Below are 27,779 nucleotides of genomic sequence, written 5' to 3'. Positions count from 1 at the left end.
ATTCTATTCTATTGCCTATATTTATTTTGTATCTCTGTCTCCCTGCCTCCCTCTAAACATTTCTCCACTTCCCTCAGGACAACACAGACCGCGAGCTGAAGGAAGCAGCCCGGCAGCGTCGTCTGAGAGAGCTGGAAGAGAAGCGCTTTGCTTGGTCGGGTGCAGATCAGAGCAGCGTGTTTGGTCGGAGCAGCAGTGAGAACGACGTGGAGATGCTCACCAAGGAGGGCCTGCTGGACTTCTTCCAGCAGAGGTCTCAGAGTCCACACAGCCCCCTGGGACGCTCCGCCAGCGCCCGCCGCCACCGCCACACCATGACCTCCATAGCAGACCGAGAACTCCAAGGATACCTGGAGCTGTTCGGAGGCACTGGGAATCCCACAGACTACTCCAAGTTTAACAGCCTACCTCGGTCGGGCCGCGCCGTGCAGCGGAGGATGACCCCCTGGATTTTAGCGGAGGACGACAACCGTGAGCTGGGCTGCGACAGACAAGTGACGTCTCCACACGCAGAAACTGAGCCCATCAGCCCTCTGGCCAGGTTTTCCTCCTCTGGGCTGAACGACAACGATCCGTACAACAACAACAATATTTACTCATCAGTGTCAGAGGGCAGCGCGCTGCCTCGCTCCTTTTGTGTCTTTCAGAAGCCAACACATCTTCCCAACCCGACGGCCACCAGCCACATGAATGTCAGTGTGGAGAAGCACACTTTAGTTCCAGGTCCTCAAGCTTTTGACCTACCGAGTCCAAACAATAACAGTAATCATTTGCACTTTGTCAACCAGGGGGATGTCGTGGTGACTGATTTAGAGAGGGAGAGATGTTCTCCTGTGAGTCCGGACGATCTCCTACAGGGTAAAGTTTTAGAAAGAGGAGCAGGGAAACTAGATCTTCCAACACAGGCTCCTGTCTCTCCCGACAGAGAGAAAGAAGAAGAGGACAACAGTACAGTTTCATCAACAACCTGTGATACACCCCTCCCATTAGACACCTCTGTATCCAATAAGAAGCCAATGTTTTATATAGTTGACTGCACAGAAACTGACTGCTCAGTCGCTTTGGATTACTCTGAGGTTGAAAGCTCGTCTCTAACCAAAGAGGGACTCTTCAGAGCGGCCGACTGCAGCAAAGATCAGGAGAGCCAGCAAGATCCAAGCTCTCTGTCCTCTAATATGGAGTCCATGTCCCCCAACGACCAGTCTCTTTCAACAAATGAGCTTTCAGCGCCAAAATCAGTGGACGCAGCATCCATGACTCCGCCTGCCACCGCAGAGGAGTGGGACACAGAGAGCTGTGACACCGCTGAGGGGAAGCAAGGTGCGCAGGAGAAAGATCCGCAGAGAAGCAGCAGAAAGCCAGCCCACGCAAAGAGCAAAGCTAACAAAGCGCCCAAACCCAGCGGAGGTCGCGGCGTGCGAATGCTGACCAGCAGCGAGAGCCAGGGCATGCGGAAAGTCGTGCCCATTAGCAAGCTGACAAGGACGGGTAGCAGCAAGAGAGCAGAGGTGCATGACGGTGGAGAGTCACGCCGGCCTCTTCGAGATCAGAGCACTCCAGCGAGAGGAAGGACTGAGAAGGCGGCAAGACCTCTCCGACACTCCAGCCTGCCACCGGACGAGTCAAAAGCCCAGAGGGGAGGCGGCCTCACAGGCGGCATTTCAAGATGGGCGCGTGATTCAACCCAGAGAAAAGCTTCCATCCACAAGCCGAGCGCCAAACCCGTGAGGAACATCCCCAAACCTGCACATGAGGAGAAGATGTGCCGCTCGACCATGAGAGCCCTGGCTCTAGCTCAAGCTCAAGCTCAAACTCAAGCTCAAGCTCAAGCTCAGACTCCTGCTGCAGCTTCCTCTGAGAACAGCAGCTCTCACACAGTCAGCGTAAAGAACACCTCTGGCGTCCCCAGCTTCGCCCGCAACACCGTAGCTTCAACTTCGAGGACCAAGAAGGAGCTGGCTCCGCCATCTGTCCCCTCGACGCCGTCTCGCAGCCCCTTACTTCGGGGTCGACAAACCTCGGTGAAGCAGAACAGGTTGTCGCCCTCGGTTCAAACTAGCGAGGAGCGGCCTCACGGGACAAACCTGCGACGGGTGCAGAGTGTGAAAGCAGCCAGTCGCAGCGCCTACCGCAGCGAGACGCCACCGCCACCTCAGACGCCGCCTCCGACACGTGAGGATATCCGTAAGACTAATAGCTTTTCTGAGAAGTCCAGAGACATGGTGACGCCCAGCAGGAGTGCTAAACCGAGCTGGAAATGAAACAGCCCTAGTGTAGAAACTTTCTCCTTGAGTTTGATGTAAATTGACTTTCACTCCTCATATCATGCAAAAGACTAAATCAAGCTGTCTGACCTAAGGATCCTCCAGTAGCTGACTCTGTATCAGGTTTATGAATTGCAAAGAGCAAGATGCAATGAACTGCCCCAGTGTTCCTCAAAAAAAACAACAAAAAAAACGCTTCACAACTTCCTTTATTTTCTGGGGTTGGCATTACGTCAACTGACAAATGGCAAAATGTTGTTTCTACACAGGAGCCTCTCTGCCTGCTTAGCTGTCCGTGTCCTGTATCCACTAGTGTCTGTGATGATGTTGACGTTGATCACTACCGACTGTACGATGCTGCTAATGAGCTCTGACAATTTGAGACCGAGTTTCAGTGTCTTTTTCATTCAGGTCAGGTTACAAGATTCGTTGTACCTTTAACTTGCTGCTGTTACTTTTTTTCAGTTTTGTTGCACGCTCCTGTAGAGACTCACTCCGTTTGCCTTTTTTTTTTTTTTTTTTTGGGTTCTTTTGCTTGATACCTCAGAACGATCGCAGTGGCCTTTGTACCGGCAGAAAATGTAGAATATGTTCATTCGGCTCTGCATGATGAAGATGTAGTCGAAACCTGATACACTGGCTCAAACTGCAATGTCACTTTTTACAGATTCCTGGTAGATGTAATACTACAATATATAGAGTCACAGATTATAAGCCAGTGTATACCGACTGTGGTACTCGTTGTACCTCGTGTATGTTTGTGTCAGTAGTTTGTAAATGTGTTAGAACTCCTCCACGACGTTGTGGAGTAGACGTGCACGTAGGAAACGTTTCCTGTATACTGTAGGCTAATAACACGATCAACGCTAACGCTTCGACAGGAAAAAGCATCGAAACAACACTGACATGATCATCAGTCATGTGATTATTTTTGACAGCCTGGTCTAATTTTTTTCTACTGTGAATGTAGTCGTCTCATTGTTTCCTTGAGGCCTGCACCTTTTTCCCTGACGAGGTTCGGCTGCAACAGTAACTGGTCATAATTCAGCCCGGCTCCAGTTTGTGCCTCCCCGTGTGCTGACAGAGCAAAACATCTTACATTCTGAGAAATAGATACCAGAAGGTTGTTTCACGAAACACACTGATGTTTTAAAGGTATTCCCAGAATCCTCAGACTTTTCTAATCATGTGGAGGAAAAAAAAAAATCAGTTTTTGATTTAGATATCACAGCGGGGTTTCGAAAGTCTGAGACCACATTGATAATTTCTAATATTGTCACATAAACCTGGAAATAAGAAGTAAAGTAAGTGAGAAGAAGTGGCTGGACTGACTCTGTCTAAGGGGCATTGAACTCTGAAACCCTGTACAGAAACTGGATCAGTTGTAAAGTGACCGTACCATCAGATGATCAAGACATCAAGCTCAGTTCCCAGAGAGATAGAAAAGCAGATTCGTCATTGCAGGTGAGGAACTTGAAAATGCTAATCTTTATCAAGAGAAAAAAGCTTGAGGTGGGCGAAGAAAATAACAGAATTTTAGCTCTTAACACTGTCAGATCATGCTGGAGAAGGTTTTGTCATTAAAGCAAAAGGGGGATAAACTAAATACTTAAACTAAGACATTCTGAAATGTATGCCTGTTTTGGAAAGATGAATGTTTTGGCTCATATTATTAATGATTTATCACCATTTGTCATGAAATAAGGATGAAACACACGTCCATTGTGACATGGAAAATGATTAATTACAAGGACTCCAGCTACCTGGGTGACAGTTTTGTTTGCAACCTGGTCAAAGATTTATAAATCTTGTAGTCGTAGTTTAACGCAAGACCGGCTAAATAACAGATAAATGAAGAACAACACGTAAATGAACTGCCTTGTTTTATCAGTTCTGATTATGTTCTTCAACAAAATACTTAATCTTAAAAACCTTTTATGTAATTGCTCTGAGGGACCTGTTGCTGCCCACCTGCAGTGCCTGCATTGCCCACCAGGGGGCCACACTCTGGAATCATGGATGCAGTATATTGAATCTTTTTTTCCTCCAGCTGATGAGGAAGTCTGGAAATACCTTTTAGAAAACCTCAAAGTGTTTTTGAACCTTTTCAGCTTTTCCAAACTCAGAAATCATCATCATGATTGTTAATATATGTGAACAGTTGCTCTGTGACTTGAATATAATGGAGACACACGAGAGGCGCAGACTGGAGCTCATTAAGTCCTGTTGACCATTTCACACCACTTGCCTTTCAAACTGCTTTGTGCCATTGCCTTGATGGCAACAACACTCACAACAGTGCATTGCCTTAAAGCTTAATGTAGCCGATCTCATCACCAGTTGAAACTCCATCGTGAACGGAGAGTAGAAAACTTTTCCTTCATTCCATCGTCTCACCAAACTGCTGGTTAGTGGTTCACTTTGTACATAATGTAAAGACATAGTATTTTTCTGACTATCAATATGTTTACATTGCATTAAAACGTGAAGGGTGAAAAGAGTGAAGTATGTGAGCACAGATATTTTTTTTTAAAAATGGTCCAAACGTCCATGACTTTCATGTTGAGAGTCCTGACAGTGTGTTGACATGCTGCGGGTGTCTTCCGCTTCCTTGTAATGCAAATGAAGTCAGTGAACTGATGACACAAAAGGCCCAGTGTGACGAGCCGCCGTGTGTGTATGGCCTGCATCAAGCCTAAATTTAGATTTTCAATGAGTATCGAGTAATGGAGGACTGCAGCAGGTGAGGGATATTCTCCTGGTTAATCATTGACATCCAGAGCCAAGTAGATGCATTCACTGTCCAAACCCCCCAAATATTCCATTTAAATTTTAAAAAAAGAAGAATTCTTGCAGGTTTTCGAAGCACATCTTAGCAACTATAACCAGACATGTTTTGTAATTGTTGCATGACAAATAACGTAACTACTTGATTGTCGAAATTGTGCTCGTGGATGAATCAGTTCAGCTCCAAAGTAAAAACTCATGTGAACAAACTCATGAAATTTCACTTCCAGCCAGCCTGAAATAAAGACATATAACGTGTTATGATGCGATATTATTCGCTGCAGTTTATTGTCTGATTACACTGAAATTCATTTTGCAGCTGGTTCAATTCAAGATGTATACACAAAGGTTAAACATACAGCTACACAAATGACACAAGTTCCTAGAGATACAAAACAGTCATGACCATAAAACATATCATGTAATATCCTCAGATTCAGATCTTAGATTTTGGTTTAGCAACAGGACGGACTGATGTATAAAAAGACTCCTTGGCCTGTTTCCTTCAAATGGAGGGACTCTATATCTTTGTATTCTCTAAACAGTTAATTTGGGTGTGAAAATTCACCTTTAAAATAATAGTTTAACATGACTGAGAGCTCTGAGTTGAGTCACAATTGTCAAACACACACCCTAACCCACTTTAAAATAACAGTCACACTTATGATCGAAAAAAAATAATCATGCTGTTCAACTTTAAAGATGCAATACATCAGAATTTCTGCTCAAAACATTACAAAATTCCCTGAAAGTTTCAACAGATCGTGAAGAAGAGTTTGCACGGTGTGTCGCAGAGATATCCACTGAAGTTAGCATGCTAACCAGCTAGCCTCTCCTGTCTCCTGTAGCTCCTGGTCTGGGTGACCAGTTTCACGGTGAACTAAACCAACCAAAACCAAACTACCTAACGGCAGCTACAGTCAGTGGATTCTCTGACACACTGCACCTTTAAACCTGAGAAAAAACACTTCACTCCTCACTTTCTTCAGGGTGCAAAACTAACTTTTCTTCATCCACCAGCCAAGAATGCTCATGAATGTTTTTATTTTAGCAGCCATTCATTCTGTTGTTTCTTTGGCTGTTGAATGAACCAAAATCTCATAACACACCCACTTGCATATTTTACCAGCATTTGACTGGTGGCTGTAATTTCATTTTGGATCAGACACCCAGCTTTTCTTTAGCAGCTTCACCAGCTGTGGAGAAGCTTTTCCTCCCAGCCTGGACACAGTATTTACATACATCCAGTCCTCTGCTCCCAGTCTGCTCTCAGCCTCTCCTTCTTCTTTGTGTATCCCACAATGCCCCCTGCTGCCTCCTCTTTTACAGCCGCGAGCATCACAATGGCTGCCCTTTACATTACATGTGACCGGCCTACAGCAGTGGAGCTGCTGCCGAGGAATTTGAATACTTACTCGCCCCCACTTTCACCACAACTTCCTCCTTTTTCTGGGTGGTTACCGTAGTAACAATCCAAGCGTAAATTACCAGTACTCATTTAAAAGGTCAATGCCGTGCGCAAACTTATTGTGACATTACAGAATGTTTTTTTTGTTTGTTTTTGTGACATTTCTGCTCACAGTACGTTACGTTTCATCAGTTAGAGTGAATCTTTTTTTTCAATCACCACCTGCAGAGTTTCTGTTTCTCTTCAATGTGGCTCATTCTGGCATTAATTTCCCCAATGATGTCTCATGTACACTGGAAAGGAATGACTAGTGTTGTTGTTGTTGTTGTTGTTGTTGTTGTTGTTGCTGCTGTTTTTTTTCTTTAATAGGTGCTCCACTGCTCTGCTTGGTCTTTTACAATCTTCTGTGTCACAATGAAAAAAAAAAAGAAAAATCAAAAAAAGACTGATTCACTCTGTCGAGCAAATGATCGACTCTGATCACACAGAGACCACAGAGCTGCACATTGTGACGCCGCCCTGCTGCGGTTTATATTTCTGATGATGACGTCTGAGAAATAAATAAAATCACATGTTGCTGTGTAAACAGAAAACGTGTCCTGTGTGTGTGTCTCTGAGAGAAAATGACTCTCAATTCTGTAGAAATCAATAAAATAGAACAAACAATAAGATAAAACAGCAATAAAGTACAGAACAGTAATGCAGAGTCTTCATAAAAACACAATGTGGAAGACATTATTAATGCCTTAAAAATGGATTTAGTAAACTGTTGTCCAGTCGATGTACAGTCCTCATAAAAGCACCTGAGTGGTTGACAGGATGCTGTTATCAATCCTGAACTTTGACTAATTTAATAATAAGAAGAAGAATAAACTTCAGGCAAACAGTTTTACAGAATAAACACTCAACAGTCAAGCCAAACACGAGGAAGCCTCGTCTGGAAGAGGAAGGAATGTAAAAACACAAAAAGTCACACACTTTTTGCACTCTGTGAACACAAGTGTGTAAAAACTCTTTCCCTGGCGGGAGGTGTGTTTTTTCTGTTCCACCTCACCACCTCAACCACTGGAGGGCAGCAGAGTATCTCACATGTCAGCAGTCCTGTGACAGACATCCATCTTCAGCCTGTCAACTTTTAGAAATGCAAAAGTTTATCCACTGTTTACGATACAATATGCTGTGTGTTGATCAGGAGGAACAAGAAACAACGTTTTAAGCAATGTTTGTATGTAATTAAACAGTGGTTAGACACTTTAAATGACAAATAACGCTCTTTAAGATTTATTTTTGATATATTCAGTTAATCCGCCTGTTTCTTTGTACATTCGCTCATCGGAGCCTGAGCATGATCATTAAACTATTTCAGCGTCTCTTGATTTTTGAATTTTGAAAGACATTTTTTTTTGTTTTTGAGATTTTTCCAAAGTTGCCAGATAGAATAATATAAAAAGATTTTTTGGGGGAAAAAAACAGTGGTTTTATTCTCAGATTTCACAGATTTGACTGTTTGACCATCAGACTGTGAACATAAAGTGAACCTCAAGTTCCACAATTATATTACTCACAGCATAAACACTGTCCAACCTTCTCGATTTATTATAACATTAATATTTATTACTATAAAGGAAAGCCAATATACGCGTCTGCAAACAGCAGACACGTTGCAACATGTTGTGACAGCGCTGTGTTTAACAGCTGGTTAGGTTTAGGTACAAAAAAACAGTTGCTTATGGTTGAGAAAACGGTTAAAGTACACCTGGATCTGTCACCACAGACCCTGCTGGTAATTCCCTGAACATCCTGTCGAAAAATGTGTTTTCCCTCAATTTTTCCTGATGTTCTGTTAAAAATATCCAGTGTATTTGAACTTGATGTCCTGAGAGTGGTCTCTGCCTCCCGTCTGAATGATTGACAGGTATTCAGAAATGTTCACATGACACGTATGAAATGCACAGATTTAATCCGTGGTTGGAGAAAAGAAAACGTACAGTGTCAACACTCCAGTTCTGGTGACTGGGCTGCAAACGGCCAGGTGTGGTGTGAGAATCCTCTGATAGCACACATGCTGCAGGATGATCTGTCTGCCTGGCTTGGTTCTGTGAATACATGCAGGTGTGAGAACCGCTCCGCATTGTTTGGCGTCAAGCTGCTCGTGACTTGGCACGTTTACCTCTAGATCAAAGTTGCTGTAGCCATGTGCGAGGGATTATGCTCCTCTCAATCCCTCCTTATCCCGCAGCTCAACCTGCAGTAACACCTGGAGAGCAGGATCCTCTGCTTTCACTGCCTCGCTGCTGCAGGAGGCAGTGACGGGTCGCCTCATTATTACATGTCACCCACAGCTGGGGAGGGAAAAAGGGGGCGCGTTGTCTCCCACTCCGGGTCATTTTTTTGACGGATGAAGCTTGAGGATGTCGTCCTGCTCATCATGAAGCAGACGTGTGGGATCGGAACACAACCGGGGCGGGAAGCAGGTCTCAGCAGCACCATTTCTAGAGAGAGTGAGTCTGTTTTATGAGTTTATTCAGTGCACATTTACTACTTTACCAGTTTCTTTTAGTTAGAAATAGCACATCCTCCTCTGGTCAAATTTAAACCTTATAACAGTGAATGTTTGCATATTTGTTGCCAGTTTTCTCCAAAATGACACTGACAACCGAAAAATTGCAAACACACAATGAAATGAAGCCCCAAAAATGAGGCTTTGACCTTTAAACGATATGTTTTTATCATGCAGTCTTGAGTTCACGTTGAGTTTACTCATCAAAGGTGGTTTACATGTACTTCCTGTCACTTTAAAGGACACGTCACTCCTGGTTCTCCTCACTGAATCACTCTGACCTTTAACGAGTGCTCCGTGTCCTCCTCCTACATGTATGTGCTTCAGCCTCCCCGGCACGTCAGAAACACGCTGGGATTTCATTTACACGCTCTACTACAGCTACAGGGGATTACAGGTGTGACCCCAACAGGAGACCACTGAGATTAGCAGCCAGTATAAACACAACCGGCCTCTCTGTGTCCATACCGCACAGCAACAAATCCAACAGAAATGCACACTTTGAAATGCTCGTTATGTCGTTTAAGTGAGTGGAATTCTGTGCTTCTGTTGTCAGATTCAACTTGACGTGAACGCGCGGTGAAAGTCGAGCCGCCGATCTGACGCAGAGAGACGACAGAGGACTGGAGGAAACAGACATGGGGTGAGGCGCTCTCTGCATTAATGTGATAAACTGCTTCCCTTTCCTGTTTGGACGTTGCTGCTTTTTATATATTAGGTTACAGAAAAGCGTCTCCTCCTTATGTTGCTGGGTCACAGAGACACTTTGTCAATCCAGTCATTTTTTTTTTAAGGCATAAATGATGAAGAGTCTCTGGTTTCTATGTCAAATCTTTGGGTTCTATATCGACGGTGGGACAAAACTTGAATGATCTGAAGACTATTTTATGACTCTAAAGACAAAATGATGAATAATGCAGGAAAATAATCATCAGATCAGGCAATAATGCAGCTCCTAGACTTGTAAAGGATTTGTGCACATGTACACACATTTTCTAACTGTTATTGACTCTCAGCGCTTTTCACCACATTTCTTCAACTGAATTAAACTCTACACTTATTAACCACACATGAGTGTTGGACGGGGGGACATGCAAAGTCCAAACTGTCACTCCAGAATCAAGGGTTAGGCAACAGGAAAACTCTGGTTAGGGTTGGGGAGAGATATGTTCAGTCTGTGAAACAGTGACAAAATTAAATCTACAGGATTGACTTTGGTGAAGGTTGTTAATGTGAATCAGTCTGTTAAACACTGACAAACACTCAAGTTTAGGATTCCTTTAAGTTGACAAGAGTTTGCAGCATTATAAACTTGTGCTGTCAATATATCGCACAACCCGCTCTGATGCTGGGTTGGATAACAAAGAAGTCGCGGCGTCACTTTGTGTTGAAAAGTGAAGAAGACCTTAAACTCAGATGAAAAATAATTTTTCAAACAGCATATAAAACATACACAGCTGAAGGCAATGTGATGGGAGAGCAGACAATTTCAGCGTGGGTACGTAATGTTATATTATAAAGTTTGTTGATCAAATGTATCATCCAGTGGACGGTAGCTGTTTTCCTGCACACACAGGCTTTTGCCTGTCCTCAGCACAGGCGTCTGGTTCTGTTGGTTGTATTACACACCAGAATCAGCAGCAGCTGGTTTCAACTGCAGGTGCTGATGGAGAACAACGCCTTTCTTCTCATTTGTGAGACAACTTTTCTTGTTGCAAGTTACTTTTTTAGTACATTTTCAGCAAATCTTGCCTTAAAGAGTGATGGGGACAAAACGTTTTGAAAAGAGGATGGGACGTGTCCCCAGCGACACCTCTGAGCCCCAATATCCAGATTTATAATCAGATCACTGTGGATTCAGTCTGAACATCAGCACTGCTGCTGTCAGAGACACAAGACAAGATTAAAAAGATGAAAACTGCTTCCTGAGAGCGTTTAATTGGAGCTACAATCAAGCGCAGCTCCGACTAAGAGCCAGTACACAGTCTGAAGATTAGATGCTTGACTGACATCATTTATTTCATGCATACTTTAAAATGTTCTTTGACACAACAAATCTCTTTTAAAGCTAGAATGCCTCATTATTTTGCACTTTCTGTGAGAAGTCCAATATATAGCTGAGGGTGGAAGAAGTTTTCAGATATTTTACTCAAGTAAAATTATAAATACCACAGTTACAATCACTCTGTAACTAGTGATATTCCTGCATTCAAATCTGACTTAGTTAGAAGTACTTATCATGCAGAAAGGCCAGTTTTGTAACTGTGTGCAAATATCAACTGGATTGTAATCAGAGATGCACTGAAGTGTTCAGTAGTGACTTCATGCACTCCTGAGTTTAACCTTATGGAAATATATTAAATTTGAATTTGTTAGATTATTCATATTTTGTATCAATAATTAAAATGTGCATGATAACTGCAAACTACAGCTGTCCAATGAATATTTTAATTTCCGAAGATACAGTATGGGAAGACAGAACTACTGGAGTAAAGCTGAATCCACTGCTGCATAGAGAAGCTTCCTCTTCTCTTTCCTGCTACTTCAGATCCAACATCACTTTACATTTAGAGCAGAGTTACTCCAGAAAAGGTCAGACGCATGTTTGCTGTTTCACGTCACCACAGTTGTGACTCACAGCAGATATACAGAGTACGTAATACTTGGTTGGACTCCCTGAAAAGCTCCCTGATTATCATCTCCACATCAAACTTTTATTGCAGTTCGGTCGTCCGCATGTGTTCAATCAGAACCACTTTGAATGAGACAAAAGAAGTCGGTCAATTATTCAGCAGCCATTCGCAGGACTGTCCGCTAATCCCGCCATGCTCTGCTGGACTAATGACAGCAGCAGGTGCAGGCAGCTGTGAGCAGTGAGGATGAAATCATCCCCAAACTGTCTGAATATTCTGCTTTTGTCCTTAAAACCGCAGAGAGAATCGGCCTGACTGAGAGACACGGAGGAGGGGGTTTATTGACCGTTTGTTGCTTCTTTTTAATCCCTCATCTAAATCACTGAAGGCAGAAACATCATCGATTTTTCTCCACTGACACCAAGAGTTTGATAATGACTATTGAGTTTTTAGCTTCAATTAATGTTTGTGTTTGATGCTCGAAAACTAAAGCACAAGGCAGTCGCGGATCTGAACTGTGTTTGAGCAGACATGAAGTTTTTTTGTTTTTTTTTAGAGCTGTTACTGTACCTGTACAGTTACTTTGGAATAAAACAGAGGTGGGATGCTGAAACGAACAGAAATCTCTGCCCGGAGCCTGTGACTGTGTGCTGCATGTTAAGCAGGTGCCCTTTGACTGTGGCACACACACACACACACACATGAACACACACAGTGCATTGGTTTTCTAAAATAGTTTGTGAGGCCTTCAGATGCATCGGGATCGGCCCCTCCCCCGCCTCCGATACACTCCAGACAATAAACCATCACACCAAATCTCTAATGGAAGAGGAATGCAAATAACTTGTTTCTGTCCGTCTTTTCTTTCTTTTTTCTTTCTTTCTTTCTTTCTTTTTTTTTTATCTGAAAAGAGTCTTTCATGGGCTGCTGAATAATGTAGGGTCGTCATGGCAACAGCCTCCCTCATAAGAAGGGAGGGGCTTGACTGGAAAACCACAGTTACCATACTGGTGCTGGGATGTCCCATTAGGAGGAGAGCAGCTGCTTATTGGTTACAAACTTCACTAATCTTGTCATCGTAAACATATTCATATATATATATTGTTATTATTATACTGCAGATAGAAAATTCTTGTTCTTAACTTATCTATTGACGTAAATGTTTACGCTGCGGTATTGCCAAGAGTCATTTTATTCACCTTAAAACTTGTCAGAGACATTTGTGAAAGCAGTTTATATAATAGTTAAATAGTTGGAAATTATTTAGATTTAACTGTATTTGGTTTTCTGAGCGTTAGCAGAGAATTGAGAATTAAGTAAAACTCTGAATTTTAATATTTACAAAATCAGTGAGGTAATAATACAAACACATTTTTTTTCCATAACTGGAGAAACAAGGTGTTATCAGAGGTAAATAAGGTCCCCAGAACACTGTTTGAAGCCGGAGAGGTGGCAGGGTCCGCCAAATATAAACAAAGCAAAAATCAAATTGGACTGTCCTTTAAGATCAGTTTGTTTATTCACTCATGAAAACAGAGAGAGTTTATTTAGGCATAAAAGAAAATATTTTTCCTCTGATTAAAAATGTCCTAGTGCACCTTTAACTATTCCGTAGGACGTCCTTTAAAGCAGGCTGACATAAATGAGCACTGCTTTCCTTTAATGCATTACACATGACATAACAACCAAAACATCTTGTGTAACCTCTGCAGGGAGACACAGAAATAATACATGGCTACCAAGACTATTTTTACATGTGAATGTAATATTGATGAAGTTCTTCCGGACTGGAGGAGCTCCGGCTTCATCCAAGCTGCCTTTCCCTTTTACTGTCGGTGGGTCCCTTTAATAAGAAGTGAGGTGGAAGTGAGTGGAAGCGGCTCTCGGTTCAGCTGGAGAGCTTCATTATGCGGAGCAGCACACAGGGCAGGAGGAGGACAGGAGGAGGACGGAGGGGGAGGACGGTGCAGAGAGAGGAGAAACAACCACGGCGGTTACACTGAGAGAAGTCCAGCCAGGATCATCTGAGACATCCACATGTCAGCGCTGTAGTTTCCACACCGGCAGACTAGAAAGCATTTAGGTGAGTGGATCTGAACTTCCTGCGTGACTTTCTGTAGAGAACATGAGTGAAACTGCTGAGATTGAATGGAGGCTCACACTTTGTCCCACTTTAGTCCGTGTGAGCCAGAAGCTTAAATTCCAGACATGCAGAATTACTTTTTTCTGGATTAACATCAAATATGCATCCAATCATATAAAGTGCAAGTATGCAGATGAGCTGTTAATCTGTGAGTGTGGACGGCTTCAGTGGGCGACAGATCTGCAGCAGGATCATGTTTGTGTCAGCATCTTAAATCTGTGAAAAACCTGATTGGACCTTTGTGCCCACCGATGCTGAGTTATAAGTCAGGACAGGATGTCATGTTTCAGATGGCTTGGTGGCTTTGAGTGTTGTGTGTTCATAGACACATTCATATTCAGTGTCAGAACACATCAGCTCTCAGGTTACAGAAGAAAATAAGATGGAAGCATCCGACTGAGTCCTTTAAGAGCTGCCGCTGTATGTTTTCATCATAGTTAGTATTTATCAGCCTATTTATAGATGAACTTATGAGTAAGTGCAACTGAGATTTGTTATAAAACTGAAAAGTTTTCTGAATGAGATTATTCCAGCAGTGCAGCTGCAAGAAATGCTCGAATGGAGCCACAATTAAAGGGGCAATTTGTGAAATATGGCCAGATTTTAAAAACATTCAGTCAACAGAGTGTGAAGAAACAACAGTGCTGTCATTACGAAAGAGGTGATTTCAGCTGGAAGATGTACAAGCAATCAGCTCACTACTTAGTCTTTTAAATAAATTGAATAAGCTCACAAAATGCCAACAAAGGAGATATTTCTGCACATATTTTTCTTACTAAATAGAAAAATACAACCACACACAGTCGGAATTCAAGTTTTAAGTGGTTAGGGTTCGTCTTTCTGATAATAAATCCTCAATTCACAGAGGAAGATGTGAAAATATTCAAGCTCTACATGTTGTTTTTTCACCCGCTGCCGATGGCAGACTCGCTCTCTTCTTCTGTCTCCGCCTGCTGTGTCTTCTTGTTCCCGGATTCATAGTCCTGCTACAGCTACAGCATCTGCCAAACATTTGAACAGGTTGCCTTGTTCGTGGAAAAAAAATATCACTCAGCAACATTTAATTCTTAAAACGGTTACTTCTACCACTACCTGCTGACAGTTTTGGACGTACTCCTGGGGACAGTAAACCAGCCGTTCTCCCGTAGAGACTTTGTTTTAAGCGCCTGGATGACTTGATTCGGATTTAAATGATTTAATCGTGCAGCTCCTCTAGACTTTCAAAATGTTACTGGACCAGATGGCTTACATAATGGCAGTGACATCTCTGAGTCATTTTGCGGGGGGAGGGGGACACTCAACTAATGTATCTACTGTTTTACAGCTGCTTCTGTCACACATGTAAGCCTATGGGGAAAAGTCTTTTTGGGTTCCAGTGCTTCATGTGACGATGTAATTAAATTGTTTGACCGCAACAAAAGTTGTCTTCAAAGCCTGACGCTCTTCCTGGGGTCTTTGCTAACAGCAGCTAAGTCCAGTGTGTCGCTGCCCCCTACAGTTTTGGAGGAGCAGTACAACCTTCTCTTCTATCTTTTGGCAAGAAAGTGAAATAGCACATTTATAATGTTGAAATGCTCCTTTAACTAAGTTAACTGAGTCAGTGACGGATATTTCACACGTTTAAACTGGTGTCATTACAGTAATTGATAGATAGGTACAATATTTTACACATTCCTCAATAAAAATAATTTTCAGCTGAATGACTTTTATCGTCACTTTATGTAACATTGTTTCAGCAGCACATATTCACGTCATTAGATTAATCCACTCTTCCTTGCAGATGAACTAAGTGGATTAAAGTCTCATTACATTACTGCTCAGTCTACCCTGTGTGTGTGTGTGTGTGTGTGCATGCATGTGTGTGTGTCCTTTGATGTCTGATGTGTAGTGTTTCTCTGGCAGCTGTGTTTTCAGCCTCTGTGACATTAGAGGTGCTTGAATGCAGTAAGTGATTCTGGGAACAGGAAGTAGAGGGTGATGCAGTGAAGGCTGCATAACTCTCCCACCACTGCAGCACACCGCGCTGCTACTGTGGGAGTATTCTCATGCTAATCAAGAGATAAAACCAGCATCTAAGATGACTCACTCCAGCGTTTAGTTAAGACTTTAGTCCGATATAACATCATTACAACTCCGAGGCTCCACAGATGGTAAATGGTCAGAGCTCAGAGCGCTTTACAACACATTCATCCATTCACACACATTGATGGCTGATGCTGATGCCATGCTGCCATGGGAATTTGAACCAGCAACCTTTTCCGATTACTGGAGGACAGCCACAGCAACCCCATAGCTTTATGGGCTAGATATAACAAGAACCAGAGCACAAGTTATACATTTTAACCAATCACAAACAAGGACAGACCCAGTCTTAATTGTTCTAATTGACAGATCCAAAGCCCCGCCCCCCTAGTTACTGTTGCTAGGACAGACAAGCTTGATGATAACAAACATGACAGTGCTGGCTCCGTTCAGCTGGGTACTGCAGTGTTTATTAAATGCTTTCAGAGAGTTCGGCAATCTAGCGTCAAAAAGCCGACAGCAGGGTCCACAGTACGCAATGGAGGGATTGTATTTAAGATACTGAAATGTATGAATACGACACAAAAATGCGAAATGAGTCCAAGTCAATCCAGTCTCAACGAAAATGTCTGTTCTCTCCCTTTCTACATCTTTTTAACATTATCCCAGATCAGATGTTGATCTCTCATACTTGTTAGCTAGTTGTTTTACCCTTTTTGTATTCGTCCACATTAAGTTGTCTTCAAAGCCTGGCGCTCTTCCTGGGGTCTCTGCTAACAGCAGCTTGTCGCTACAAGAAAAAAAGAAACAGTCCAGTGCGGTGCTGCCCCTCACAGTTTTGGAGGAGCAGTAGTTACCTGTCAGCTTTAAAAAGTGTTCTGGGGACTTTATTTTCCTCTGAGAACAGCTTGTTTATGCAGTTATGGTAAAGATACATATTTCTGAGTTTCGGAGATTTGAATTTCTTCTCCAAAACTACATAGTGCCCCTTTAAACATGCTAGGAGTCAATGGAACTGTTTATACTTACCAAATTAAATACAGCAAGATATTAATAATTTCAGACTGCTTTACTATTATATAAATGGCTTTAACAACTGTTTCTGATTTCAATCTTGTTTGCTGTTTTTGTCGGTACGATATTTAACTTACTGAGACTTTTTTTTGTCTTTATTGAAATATTAGAAGACTTTTGTTTAAAAGTAAAATATCGTAAAAGTAAAGTATAGTAAAAGTATTAGACAGCTTTCATAAGAGCACTATTCACGAAACGTATCAAGCAATGTGATTATCGTAGGGAGGATTTATTACAGGACTGTTGTGTAAGTTTGCATAAGTGTATCAAATACAATGATGACTCTACGTAACTCTACTGGCACTCTGTGTCCGTTGTTGTTTGCACAGCGGCGTGGCTGTGAGCATTTGACTATCCAGATAAACACAGGCATCTTTTTCCATTGCAGTTGTCGACTGGCGCTGGTATTGATGCTCTCTTCCAGCCTGTACAGTTACTGAAGGCCCTGCAGGCTGAACTATGTTGACCTGTGACATTTTAAGCTGCCAGGATCAATGGGCCCGGTGCTGTGAGCTCTGCTGGGGCTCAACAGCGACGTCTGTCTGGTTAAAAGCTAATTGATTAGCATTGGACCTGAGCCAGCTTAGTGGCTGTTAACCGAGTAGTAGTACCGATTGTGAAGGATTTGGAGAAGCGAGTGTGTTTGTGTTTGTTGAGGGTCATAACACTGACTTCAGAGTGACAGTAACCAGAGGCACCTCAGGACAAGCCGCTCTGTTACTGAGACAGTTCAGCACAACACTGATCGATACGATGCATGGGTCACTGCTCTGGAAGTTCATTATTTCAGCCTCTTGTTTTCTCAGTAGGTACCATCAGGTGTGTAATTTAAATGACAGCTGCAACTAATGGTTTAATTTTAATCACCAATTTATATTTGTCAATTTTCTTATGGTTAGTCTTCTATTTATTTAAAGGTCCTATGTAGGTTCATGCTTAAAGTGGGTTATGTCCAAAAATAAAACTCATTATTTTTTTCATACTGTCCACTGCTGCAGCCTCTCTACAAGGCGTTATGCAGCATTTTTTGCACGTCTGGTTCCCTCTTCTCAAAGTCTGTGAGTTTTTTTCTGTTGGTTTTCATTTAGATGCCTAAAATAAGGTCTGTGGTTACTGCAGTTTTAAGATATTAACACGTTTTATTCTATGAATCATCATTAAATGGCCCACAGTTCAATTTAAAAGTGCTCACGTGTCTTAAAAATGGTGGTTGCTAACAAGTGGCCACAATGTGACTATATACAGACATTCATCTATTCATTAGACTTATTTCACATATGTTACCACCTCTTCTAAAACATAACCAGGTAGTTTTGGTGCCCGAAACTAACCAAAGTGCAACCATTTCATGTTAAATACATGACGACAAAAGTCACATGACTACAACCAAAAATTGATGAAAGTCACCTGATGAACCTGCACGTCCAAAACTTGGTGATAAGTAAGACAGAAAAAGAATTATGCATAGACCTGACGCATGAAATGTGCTTAAAACATGTCCCTTTTTTATGTCTTATCATGACATTACATTGTTTTGAATGCTGTGAACAGCCAGGTTAGCTCGTTCTCCTCATTTCCAGGCCTCTGCTGTTAATGCAGACATGAAATTGGTATTAATAATCTTTTCTAATACTTGACAATAGAGCAAATAAGTGTATGTCAAAAGTGTCCATCACATGGTGACAACGCTATAATCGACTTTCAGTGATAACAGAGAAAGAGGAAGCTAGAAGCAGCAAATGTTTGGAATATCTGCTTGATGTCTTAAAGCTGCTGCACACCTACACAGGTGATTTCAGTTATTCTGGCTGGTTCTGGCACTGCTGTTCTGGGAATCACACCAACAGGAGCGTCGGGAAGCTGTCAGCCGAGCACAGTCTGTCCTGAGAGGAGCTCTAATCAGGTGTGTGGGATTCAGTGTGTGGGTTGACTGTGACTTTGTAGAGGCTTTAAACGATTTGAAACTAAATTATTTACAATTTATTCCAACACTTGTGAACACAGTAAAAAAATCCAGCTTTGATAATGTCTGGAATTGAAGGCGGGGATCATGAAGAATCAATTTTATGTTGAAACAACCTTCAGACTCCCTCTTCCTGTAGATACAAGCACTTCCTGTGCTCACTATCACAGCTCTGTCTGGGTGAACTTGTCCTCTGTCAGCACATTAGGTCAAACACATAAGTTATAATGTAATGTGCACGCCACGCTCCAGCCAGCAGGGGATATCAGCGTTACACAAAAGGAGTTTGTCCCACCCAGATGATAACCATAAGCATAAAAATGGACTCATGATGCTTCAGTGAAACAAAATGAAACCAGTCACCAGTTTGCAAACATCAGTGGTCCATAGCGGCGTCCATCTTTGATATCTTGTTTCCGCTGATCGGTCGTGTCTGAGAGTGACGGCGAGGCCGAGTTAAAACACTGGCCGTTCACACAGCAACCACCAGTTGTGTACTCAGTGTGTTTGTGCGTCCACGTTCACCTCTCTTTGTCACCCAGACTGTTTGCATTTCAGATTATTCTGCGTTCTCTCGCTGGCCGTTCTTTTGCATGAAGGTCGAGCCAAGCCGACCTTGTTTTCCTTTGCTCGAGGGATCAGGCGAAGCAATAATCAAAATATGTCTCACAAACAATTTATTCGTGTTTAACCTTTCTGGGTCCAGCGTCTTATTTTTCTGCAGGTAATCAGTGGACTCCCTTTTAATCAGAGTTGGACACAGACAGCCAAACTTGTAGGGTGACAATTAAACAGTCCTGTGTAAACAGTGAGCTGATTTTCTGTTTGTCTCCTGGACTTGTGTTTCTGTTTTTCTGACCACCAGATTATCCCTGTTTCATTCTCTCAGGGAGCTGAGTGGAGTGAGTTTTTTAATACTGTTTAAGGAGGTTTAGATGTTTTCACCAGTGTTTGTTTGTTAGTCAGTTAGATGGTGGGTGGGTGGTTGGTTTGTCAGCAGGATTACACAAAAACTACTGAATGGATTTCCACGAAACTTGGATGAAGGATTGGTCATGACCCAGAATAGACCCAGGGAAGGACACATAAATCTTGATGAAAACAATAAGTCGTATTTCGGTGGCTGGTATCTTTGAGTGAGTGCAATTCAGAGTGATACTGGGCTGTGGCTAAGGGCTTGATTGAATTATAGGGGATGGCTTGGCGGAGGTATGCGCTCTACCGAGAGCCGTTCTAGTTTATTATCATTTTATCCTTGTGTGTATTTTGTCCTCCCTGATATGAATTCATTCCATCATGTAATATCAACAAAGAAGACATAGAAAGCACCCAAATATAAGCATTGTATGTACAAAATGTAGGAGAAGGAAATTCATATTGTAAGATAATGCTCATTGTTATCATAATAGATCAAATAGATAAAGATAAAAGAAAATAGATAATATAAAATAAGGGATCACAGCTGTTGTGAACAATGTGCATGTAGTGGGAGCTCTAAGTGGCTGCATGTTGGTGGACACAAGCTGGTATCCCTGGACTCTGTCACACAAATGACACAGACACATCATATAAACTTAAGCTGAAAAAGGAATTGAGTCAAAGTATTTTTTCTGCGTCTGTTCTGAGCCATTTTCTCTGCTGTAAGTAATCCAGTTAAGTGGGAGTGGATGTACAGCGGGGAAACAGATGCATTTGGATAATTACTACAAACATTGTTTGTGGCCTGCCAATAAGATTAAAGCTTTCAGCTCTCAAGGGACATACATGTCTGTGTTATGTGACGTTTTTGTGTTCCTGTCTGAAGGAAAAGTGTGTGTGTGTGTGTGTGTGCGTGTGCAGCCTGAAAAGGCAGCATGAGTGATTTTGTTGTTGTGGAACCAGCGACGTTTCTCTGCCAAGATGGAAATGTGAAAACTGGGAACAATGAGGGGAAGGCTGCCCTCTTGGTGTTTGAACAAGATGCTCTTACTGCTATCAAGTTTCGAGATAGCTGAACTTAAAGTCTACAAAAATACACTAACAAGATGCTAAAAGGCCCAGCTGTTAGACGTCAATAGTTATTTGGTATTGACCAAAATACGTCTGCAGTAGAGAAACGAAAGCTGGCATGAAATGTCCATTTTGAAGCTGTTATGGAGCTTTTTATCATTTCATATTATCTTTATCGGCAAACTGTTTGCTCCTTTGTTACAATTACAATGATTGATGACTTCGATGTGACAGAGAAATTCAACGGCACTCATTTTGAAAATCATTAAATGTCCCATATTATGAAAACGTTCTGGCTGCGGTTCGTGTTCCGTGTATCCGAGAGATGTTGAAAGTTCATCACTCAGGCAGTTCCAGCTGCTGGAGGGATTGTGACTCCCAGGAAGCCAACCACTATTGCTTGTATTGGGTCTGTCAAAAAGTAAATGCCTTTTAGCCTAAGATTTAGTCAGAATTCGTTACGATATTTGGGTCAAAAACTTAATTGAAGTGGGATGAACTCCTCTTTAGCCCTTTAAGTTCAACGTCTACAAACATTAAAACAAAACACTTATTTGGTATCCTAAGTTCTGCTGCTAGAACAGCAATTACGTGGAAATGGCTTCAGCCAGACGACCCATCTACAGAGAACTGCTACGACATTATTTATGATTTTTTCGTAATGGAAAGAATCACCTTTGGGATGTGAAATCAAATAAAGGAAATAAATAAATAAATAAATAATGGGAAAAAAACTGAAGCAAATTAAGAAAACAATAGCGTGGAAGTAGATTGGCAAAATCTCGCTTCCTTCATTCTCCTGCTTGTCTCCATTAAGCACAAATGTGTACTCTTGTTCCAGTCTTTCATTAATTTGCCTTCCCTCTGTGTCAGCGTATCTTTTCTTGAACATGGTCTCAAATTTGACAGCAGTCTCAGACAGGGCTCTTCGCTGGCATTTTTCCCAACGCGCACATGTGCTCTTAAAGTAAAATATCTCAATTTCTATATACAATTTCTCAAATTTACAGTAATTTCATTATTTTCATTCCATTTTGTATCTAATGTGTTGTGTTGTCCAAGTGCATGGTAATATTCACATAAAATAGAGCAAGCAATAAAATACAAAAAAAGTGGTGTCTTTTATTTGTTACACTTAGGAACACGGTTTGATGCTGGTTTGGAATCACTGGGCCAGATGACATGGAGCCTATTGAGAAAACGATGATCATTAATGCATTCAGATAAAATAAAGGAAGCTCTACAAACACAATAGAAAGAGGTGTGACTTATTCGTCTTCCCACTCCTGCTCCTTCTCCTGCAGCGTCTTCTTGAGACCCTCTGTGGTCTGAATGAGGGATGACTTTTCCTCCTTCCACTGCACCTGACGACCTCGGAACAACCTTGAAAGGACTTGAGAAGAAACCTCAGGCAAGGCAATTCAGAGAGAGATCCCCTCTCCTTGGACGGCTGGGTCTCTGCGCATTTGTTCTCGTGGATTTGTGACACACAACGACAGTTTCACACACCTGAACCAACTGAACTTTTTTTCTTTTAATTAAAGAATTTCTTCTTCAATTAAGGTAGGCTAACCGGAGCACCCGGGGAAAACCAATTGTTGCTCAGGGAGAACAAATGCGTGTGTTTAAGTCAGCCCTCTGTCAGCTCCTGAGCGTGGATCAGGCCACTAGAAGAACCTTCTGAACTATTTCTTCCTCGTGTCCTCTCTTTGCTCATGAGATCTTCCTGCTGGGTCTTCATAGAACTTTCTTTCTCCTCCCGCTGCTGCTGCTTTTCCTGCAGCGTCTTCTTGAGACCCTCTGTGGCCTGAATGAGGGATGACTTTTCCTCCTTCCACTGCACCTGACGACCTCAGAACCTTGAAAGGACTTGAGAAGAAACCTCAGGAAAGGCAATTCAGAGAGAGATCCCCTCTCCTTGGACGGCTGGGTCTCTGCGCATTTGTTCTCGTGGATTTGTGACAGTTTCACACACCTGAAGCAACTGAACTTTTTTTCTTTTAATTAAAGAATTTCTTCTTCAATTAAAGTAGGCTAACCGGAGCACCCGGGGAAAACCAATTGTTGCTCAGGGAAAACAAATGCGTATGTTTAAGTCAGCCCTCTGTCAGCTCCTGAGCGTGGCTCAGGCGAGACAGAATAACCTTCTGTACCATTTCCTCTTCTTCTTGCTCCTGAGATCTTCCAGCTGGGACATCATAGAGCTTTCTACCTCGTCCCACTTTTGCGCCTTTTCCTGCAGCATCTTCTCGAGACCCTCTGCTGTCTGAATGAGGGATGTCTTTTCCTCCTGCCACTTCACTAGATGACTCTGCAGCTTCTGCTCAACATTTATCAGAGCAGCCGCGAGGGTTTTGTTCTCGCATGTCTGTTCATCCAGCTGAACCTCATAGAGAGCTCTAGATTCCTCTATCTCGTTCAGCAGGGAGTTTTTCTCCTTCTGCCAGTCAAGCTGGACTTGATGGAAAGCCTGAGATTTTTCCACGGCCTCCTTTGCTTCCTGTCTCATAGCCTGAATGAGGGATGCACTTTCCTCCTGCCACAACACCTGACAACTCTCAAACTGCTGCTCAACATTCATCAAAGCGGCCGCGAGGTTTTCGTTCTCGTATTTCCGTTCATCCAGCTGAACCTCATAGAGTGCTCTAGATTCCTCTATCTCCCTCAACAGGCAGTATTTCTCATTGTGCCAGTAGTAGCGCTCAGCCTGCAGACATTCATTTACGCTGTTCAGCTGCGATGTGATCTGCCAGATTTCCTCACTGTGACCATTCAGCATGGTGGCTGTTTCCTGCTGCCAGCTGAGGTGCTGAGTCTCCAGGAGTTCTTCTGCTGTTTTAAGGGCAGCTGCGATCTCCCTGGTTTCCTCTCTGTGCTCCTCAAGCTGGACTTGATGGAAAGCCTGAGATCTTTCCACGACCTCATTTGCTTCCTGTCTCATAGCCTGAATGAGGGATGCATTTTCCTCCTGCCACAACACCTGACAACTCTCAAACTGCTGCTCAACATTCATCAAAGCGGCTGCGAGGTTTTCGTTCTCGTATTTCTTTTCATTCAGCTGAACCTCATAGAGTGCTCTAGATTCTTCTATCTCCCTCAACAGGCAGTATTTCTCATTGTACCAGTAGTAGCGCTCAGCCTGCAGACATTCATTTACGCTGTTCAGCTGCGATGTGATCTGCCAGATTTCCTCACTGTGACCATTCAGCATGGTGGCTGTTTCCTGCTGCCAGCTGAGGTGCTGAGTCTCCAGGAGTTCTTCTGCTGTTTTAAGGGCAGCTGCAATTTTCCTGGTTTCCTCTCTTTGCTCCTCAAGCTGGACTTGATGGAAAGCCTGAGATCTTTCCAAAGCCTCCTTTGCTTCCTGTCTCATAGCGTGAATGAGGGATGCCTTTTCCTCCTGCCACTCTAACTGACATCTCTCAAACTTCTGCTCAACATTCATCAGAGCGGCCGCGAGGGTTTTGTTCTTGCATATCTGTTCGTTCAGCTGAACCTCATAGAGAGCTCTAGATTCCTCCATCTCCAGCAGAGCGTGGTTGTCCAGCGGCCTGCTGAGGTGCTCAGTCTCCAGGAAATCCCCAGCCTTTTTCAAAGCAGCTGCGATCTTCCTGGTGTCCTCTCTGTGCTCTTCCAGCTGGACTTGATGGGAAGCCTGGGTACTTTCTAGAGGCATCTTAGACTCTTTCTTTGACAGTTTCTCAAGCAGCTTCGGAGCCTCCAACCTCTCAAATACACAATCAACCTCTAGCGGTTCGGCTTTTGTGTGAGCCTCTTCTGTGTGTGTCCCTGAGACGGTTTGGATCTCTGACTTCAGATTCTCGAACTGTTTCTTCTCCTGCGATGTGTCTTGAAGGATCTCGCTGTGAGAAGTCCGCACCTCAGGCATCACCTCAGGTTCACTGTAGACCAAGTCTCGGTGAGGGGAAAACGAAGCAAATGAAAGTTGAGCCTTTTCGGACATTTCCAGATCTGTCCTGTCTAGGCTGTTCAAAAGTCTCTTTTTTACCCGACCCCGAGTCCTTCCGCTTCTCCGTTTTCTTTTGTTATCATCCTCGAAGTATTCTCCCTCCTTGCTCATTTTCTCACTCTGTGTACGATCCATTGCGATGGTCTTAGCAGAACTGGCAGATATAAGGTCAGACAACCTACTGAAACCTTTTTCCAACATTCTAATCTATGACATCACCGGGGCTTTGAATCAAAGGATTCTCATGCTTTGATGTCCTTTTCTTTCTGTTGCCATAGCAACAACAACAATGTTTGTTTCATTTAACGAAACCTTGCTAGCCATTTGTACACATATGTATAAGTATATATTCAACATTTTGAATTAATTTTTATGAATAAAGAAACTAAACAAACAAACTCTCTTTGTTTTCATGTCTGAATGAACAAACTGACTTTAAATTACAATGATTGACGACTTCGATGTGACAGAGAAATTCAGCGGCACTCATTTTGAAAATCATTAAATGTCCCATATTATGAAAACGTTCTGGCTGCGGTTCGTGTTAGCTTGTATGTGCGTTCTAACCACTTCACATTGGACTGCTTCAGTAATGAGGGTCAGCACAAATTTGGCTTTGCCTCGACACAGTGCGTTTACATTACAACTTGAGAAAACCAAATTACTGGGTTAGTCCGACTATGATCAGATTTTTAAGATGTATGTGTACACCTTAGTCTGACTAAAATTGGACCGGATCGGATTTCTCATAGTTGGATTAATACACCTAGATTATACGATTGATAGTCGCATTACTCCTGCATGTATATGTTCCATCAGATCGGATCGGATTTTTGCGTTCTGCGCAGGCTGGAGATTTTTTTCCTGGGGCCCTGAGCCGGAAATAGACGGACGGCGGTGGCGTCTGTCCTCCGAAATAACCGCAAGCAAGAGCGCCATTGTGCATCTAGTTTGTGTAATTATCATGTACACCATATAGTAAATGTACAAAGATGTAGCTTCGTCTTGCTCTCCGTACTCCATCTCTCTCAAACGCCGAGGCAGAGTTTGTTGTTAATGGTGACATAAAGAGGTCAGCCGGACGTGGCTCTATTACCACTAGTTGAAATGGGTACAGCGCCACCTATCGTACCGGGGTATGACACGCTTCAGCCAGTAATTCGATTTTCTATGGCAATGGCTATGGCTGGAACTATGGCTGTAATCTGACAAAGCTGTGCATGTAAACGTACTGGCTGACCCTTGTAAAAGGATCAGACCCAACCATACCAGACCCAGCAATTGCATCCGAGCCACAGGTCAGTGTCACCGTGGTTTGATAGAATTTACAGTTGCCTACAGGTATGGTGCAGTCAGCTGGAAATTGGTAAACTAGTTAGTTCGAATGATTCCACATGAACCACAGAGGAAAAAGCTCTCTAGGTTAGAGTGAGGTGGCTCTTAAAGGAGCCTTTGTGTTGTCGGTTGAGCGGGTCTCGGGTCACTTTGTAATCTCTCTCTCCATGGATGGTGACCCTCTTGCCCCGCTGACGGTGACCCTTTTGGCGTGGATGGTGCGAAGACGTTTAACTGGTGGACATTTTAATGGATGATTTACAAATATGTAAATAAGACCCAGATCAGGAACCGGTATCTAGCCCAAGCTCTCTAAGAACACAAGGAACAACTTCCCATGAACCTCAGAACAACATTCACTGGTATCCTTTTTACTAGGGGCCTCACGATTCTCCAAATGCTCGAATTGATTCAATTTTCGATTCTAAGATCACGGTTCGATTCGAATCTCGATTTTCACTGTCATTTTTTTCAAGCACAGGTTGCTGTGCCATTTTTAGACTAGACTTTTAAGCAATATAATATCTGACCTTTCTTCGCAATGTACCACACTACATTGTCAAATTTAAAACATTTATTAACAACATAATGTAGCAATACTTATATCTTCAGTCAATTGGAAACCTAAACAAAATAACCTGCCATCTAGTTTCTGCAGAGCTTGCAAACTTTGGCTTTTTTGTTGACAACGCGAACATTGTTGACATATACTCACTGGAAATCCAAAATGCCGATCTCCTACGTCTGCAGTTGCCATTTTTTTAACGCGAAGTTCGAGATTGTGACTTAATTTCGGCCGATTTAGATTTAAAATCGAAATCGTGACACCCTTACTTTTTACCATCTTCAAAACTACTGTTTGACAGTACTCTTGTTCACTACCAGTTTGTTGCACTCCACTGAAGTTACTTCATGCTGCTACTTTCATCCTTCATCTGTTTGCTCTCGTTACCTACTTTTCAATAATTCAATTTTATCAGACAACATCTGCTGACCATTGTGGCAAACCTCCAACTGCAATACTCTTGCATGTGTGTGTGAATGATTTACCTTCGGCAGAGATTCATAGACCTCTACAGGGTCCAAACCACCGGGGCCCAGTCTCTTCTTCTTCGAGTTCCTTCATAGTGCTCTCCATACAAATCCAACATTAAAGGGACCTTCCGGCGTAAGTTAATTCGATGCCTTGAACTATGTGCTGGGACGCTATTTATACTGTTGCTGAAGTTTGGCTCTTTTCTCAGCATTATTTGTGACAAACATTGTTTGTGGCCTGCCAATAAGATTAAAGCTTTCAGCTCTCAAGGTACATACATGTCTGTGTTATGTGACGTTTTTGTGTTCCTGTCTGAAGGTAAAGTGTGTGTGTGTGTGTGTGTGTGTGTGTGTGTGTGTGTGTGTGTGTGTGTGTGTGTGTGTGTGTGTGTGTGTGTGTGTGTGTGTGTGTGTGCAGCCTGAAAAGGCAGCATGAGTGATTTTGTTGTTGTGGAACCAGCGACGTTTCTCTGCCAAGATGGAAATATGAAAACTGGGAACAATGAGGGGAAGGCTGCCCTCTTGGTGTTTGAACAGGATGCTCTTACTGCTGTCAAGTTTCGAGATAGCTGAACTTAAAGTCTACAAAAATACAC

The 27,779-nt window shown here is 42.7% G+C and overlaps 1 protein-coding gene and 1 long non-coding RNA gene across 2 annotated transcripts in view; one reads left to right on the top strand and one right to left on the bottom strand.

Moving 5' to 3' along the window:
• fhdc1 (FH2 domain containing 1) overlaps nucleotides 1–7,046 on the top strand; it is a 34,976-nt gene extending 27,930 nt beyond the window's left edge. Inside the window, exon 12 of the mRNA XM_037113404.1 lies at nucleotides 78–7,046. Coding sequence (XP_036969299.1) covers nucleotides 78–2,261 — 2,184 coding nt within the window. The 3' untranslated portion in view covers nucleotides 2,262–7,046. The remainder of the gene's footprint in view (nucleotides 1–77) is intronic.
• A 1,273-nt stretch (nucleotides 7,047–8,319) lies between these two features.
• LOC119020868 lies at nucleotides 8,320–27,293 on the bottom strand. The gene is made up of 3 exons (XR_005075433.1): nucleotides 27,199–27,293; nucleotides 8,630–8,951; nucleotides 8,320–8,555 (listed from the first exon to the last, which is right to left on the bottom strand). It is a non-coding gene; the product is annotated as an uncharacterized LOC119020868 (long non-coding RNA).
• Nucleotides 27,294–27,779: the final 486 nt, after the last annotated feature.

This window comes from Acanthopagrus latus, chromosome 1 (genome assembly GCF_904848185.1).
Source record: "Acanthopagrus latus isolate v.2019 chromosome 1, fAcaLat1.1, whole genome shotgun sequence".
NCBI lineage: Eukaryota > Metazoa > Chordata > Actinopteri > Spariformes > Sparidae > Acanthopagrus > Acanthopagrus latus.
Note: the sequence above shows the minus strand (reverse complement) of the source record. Positions and strands in the feature narration are given on the sequence as shown.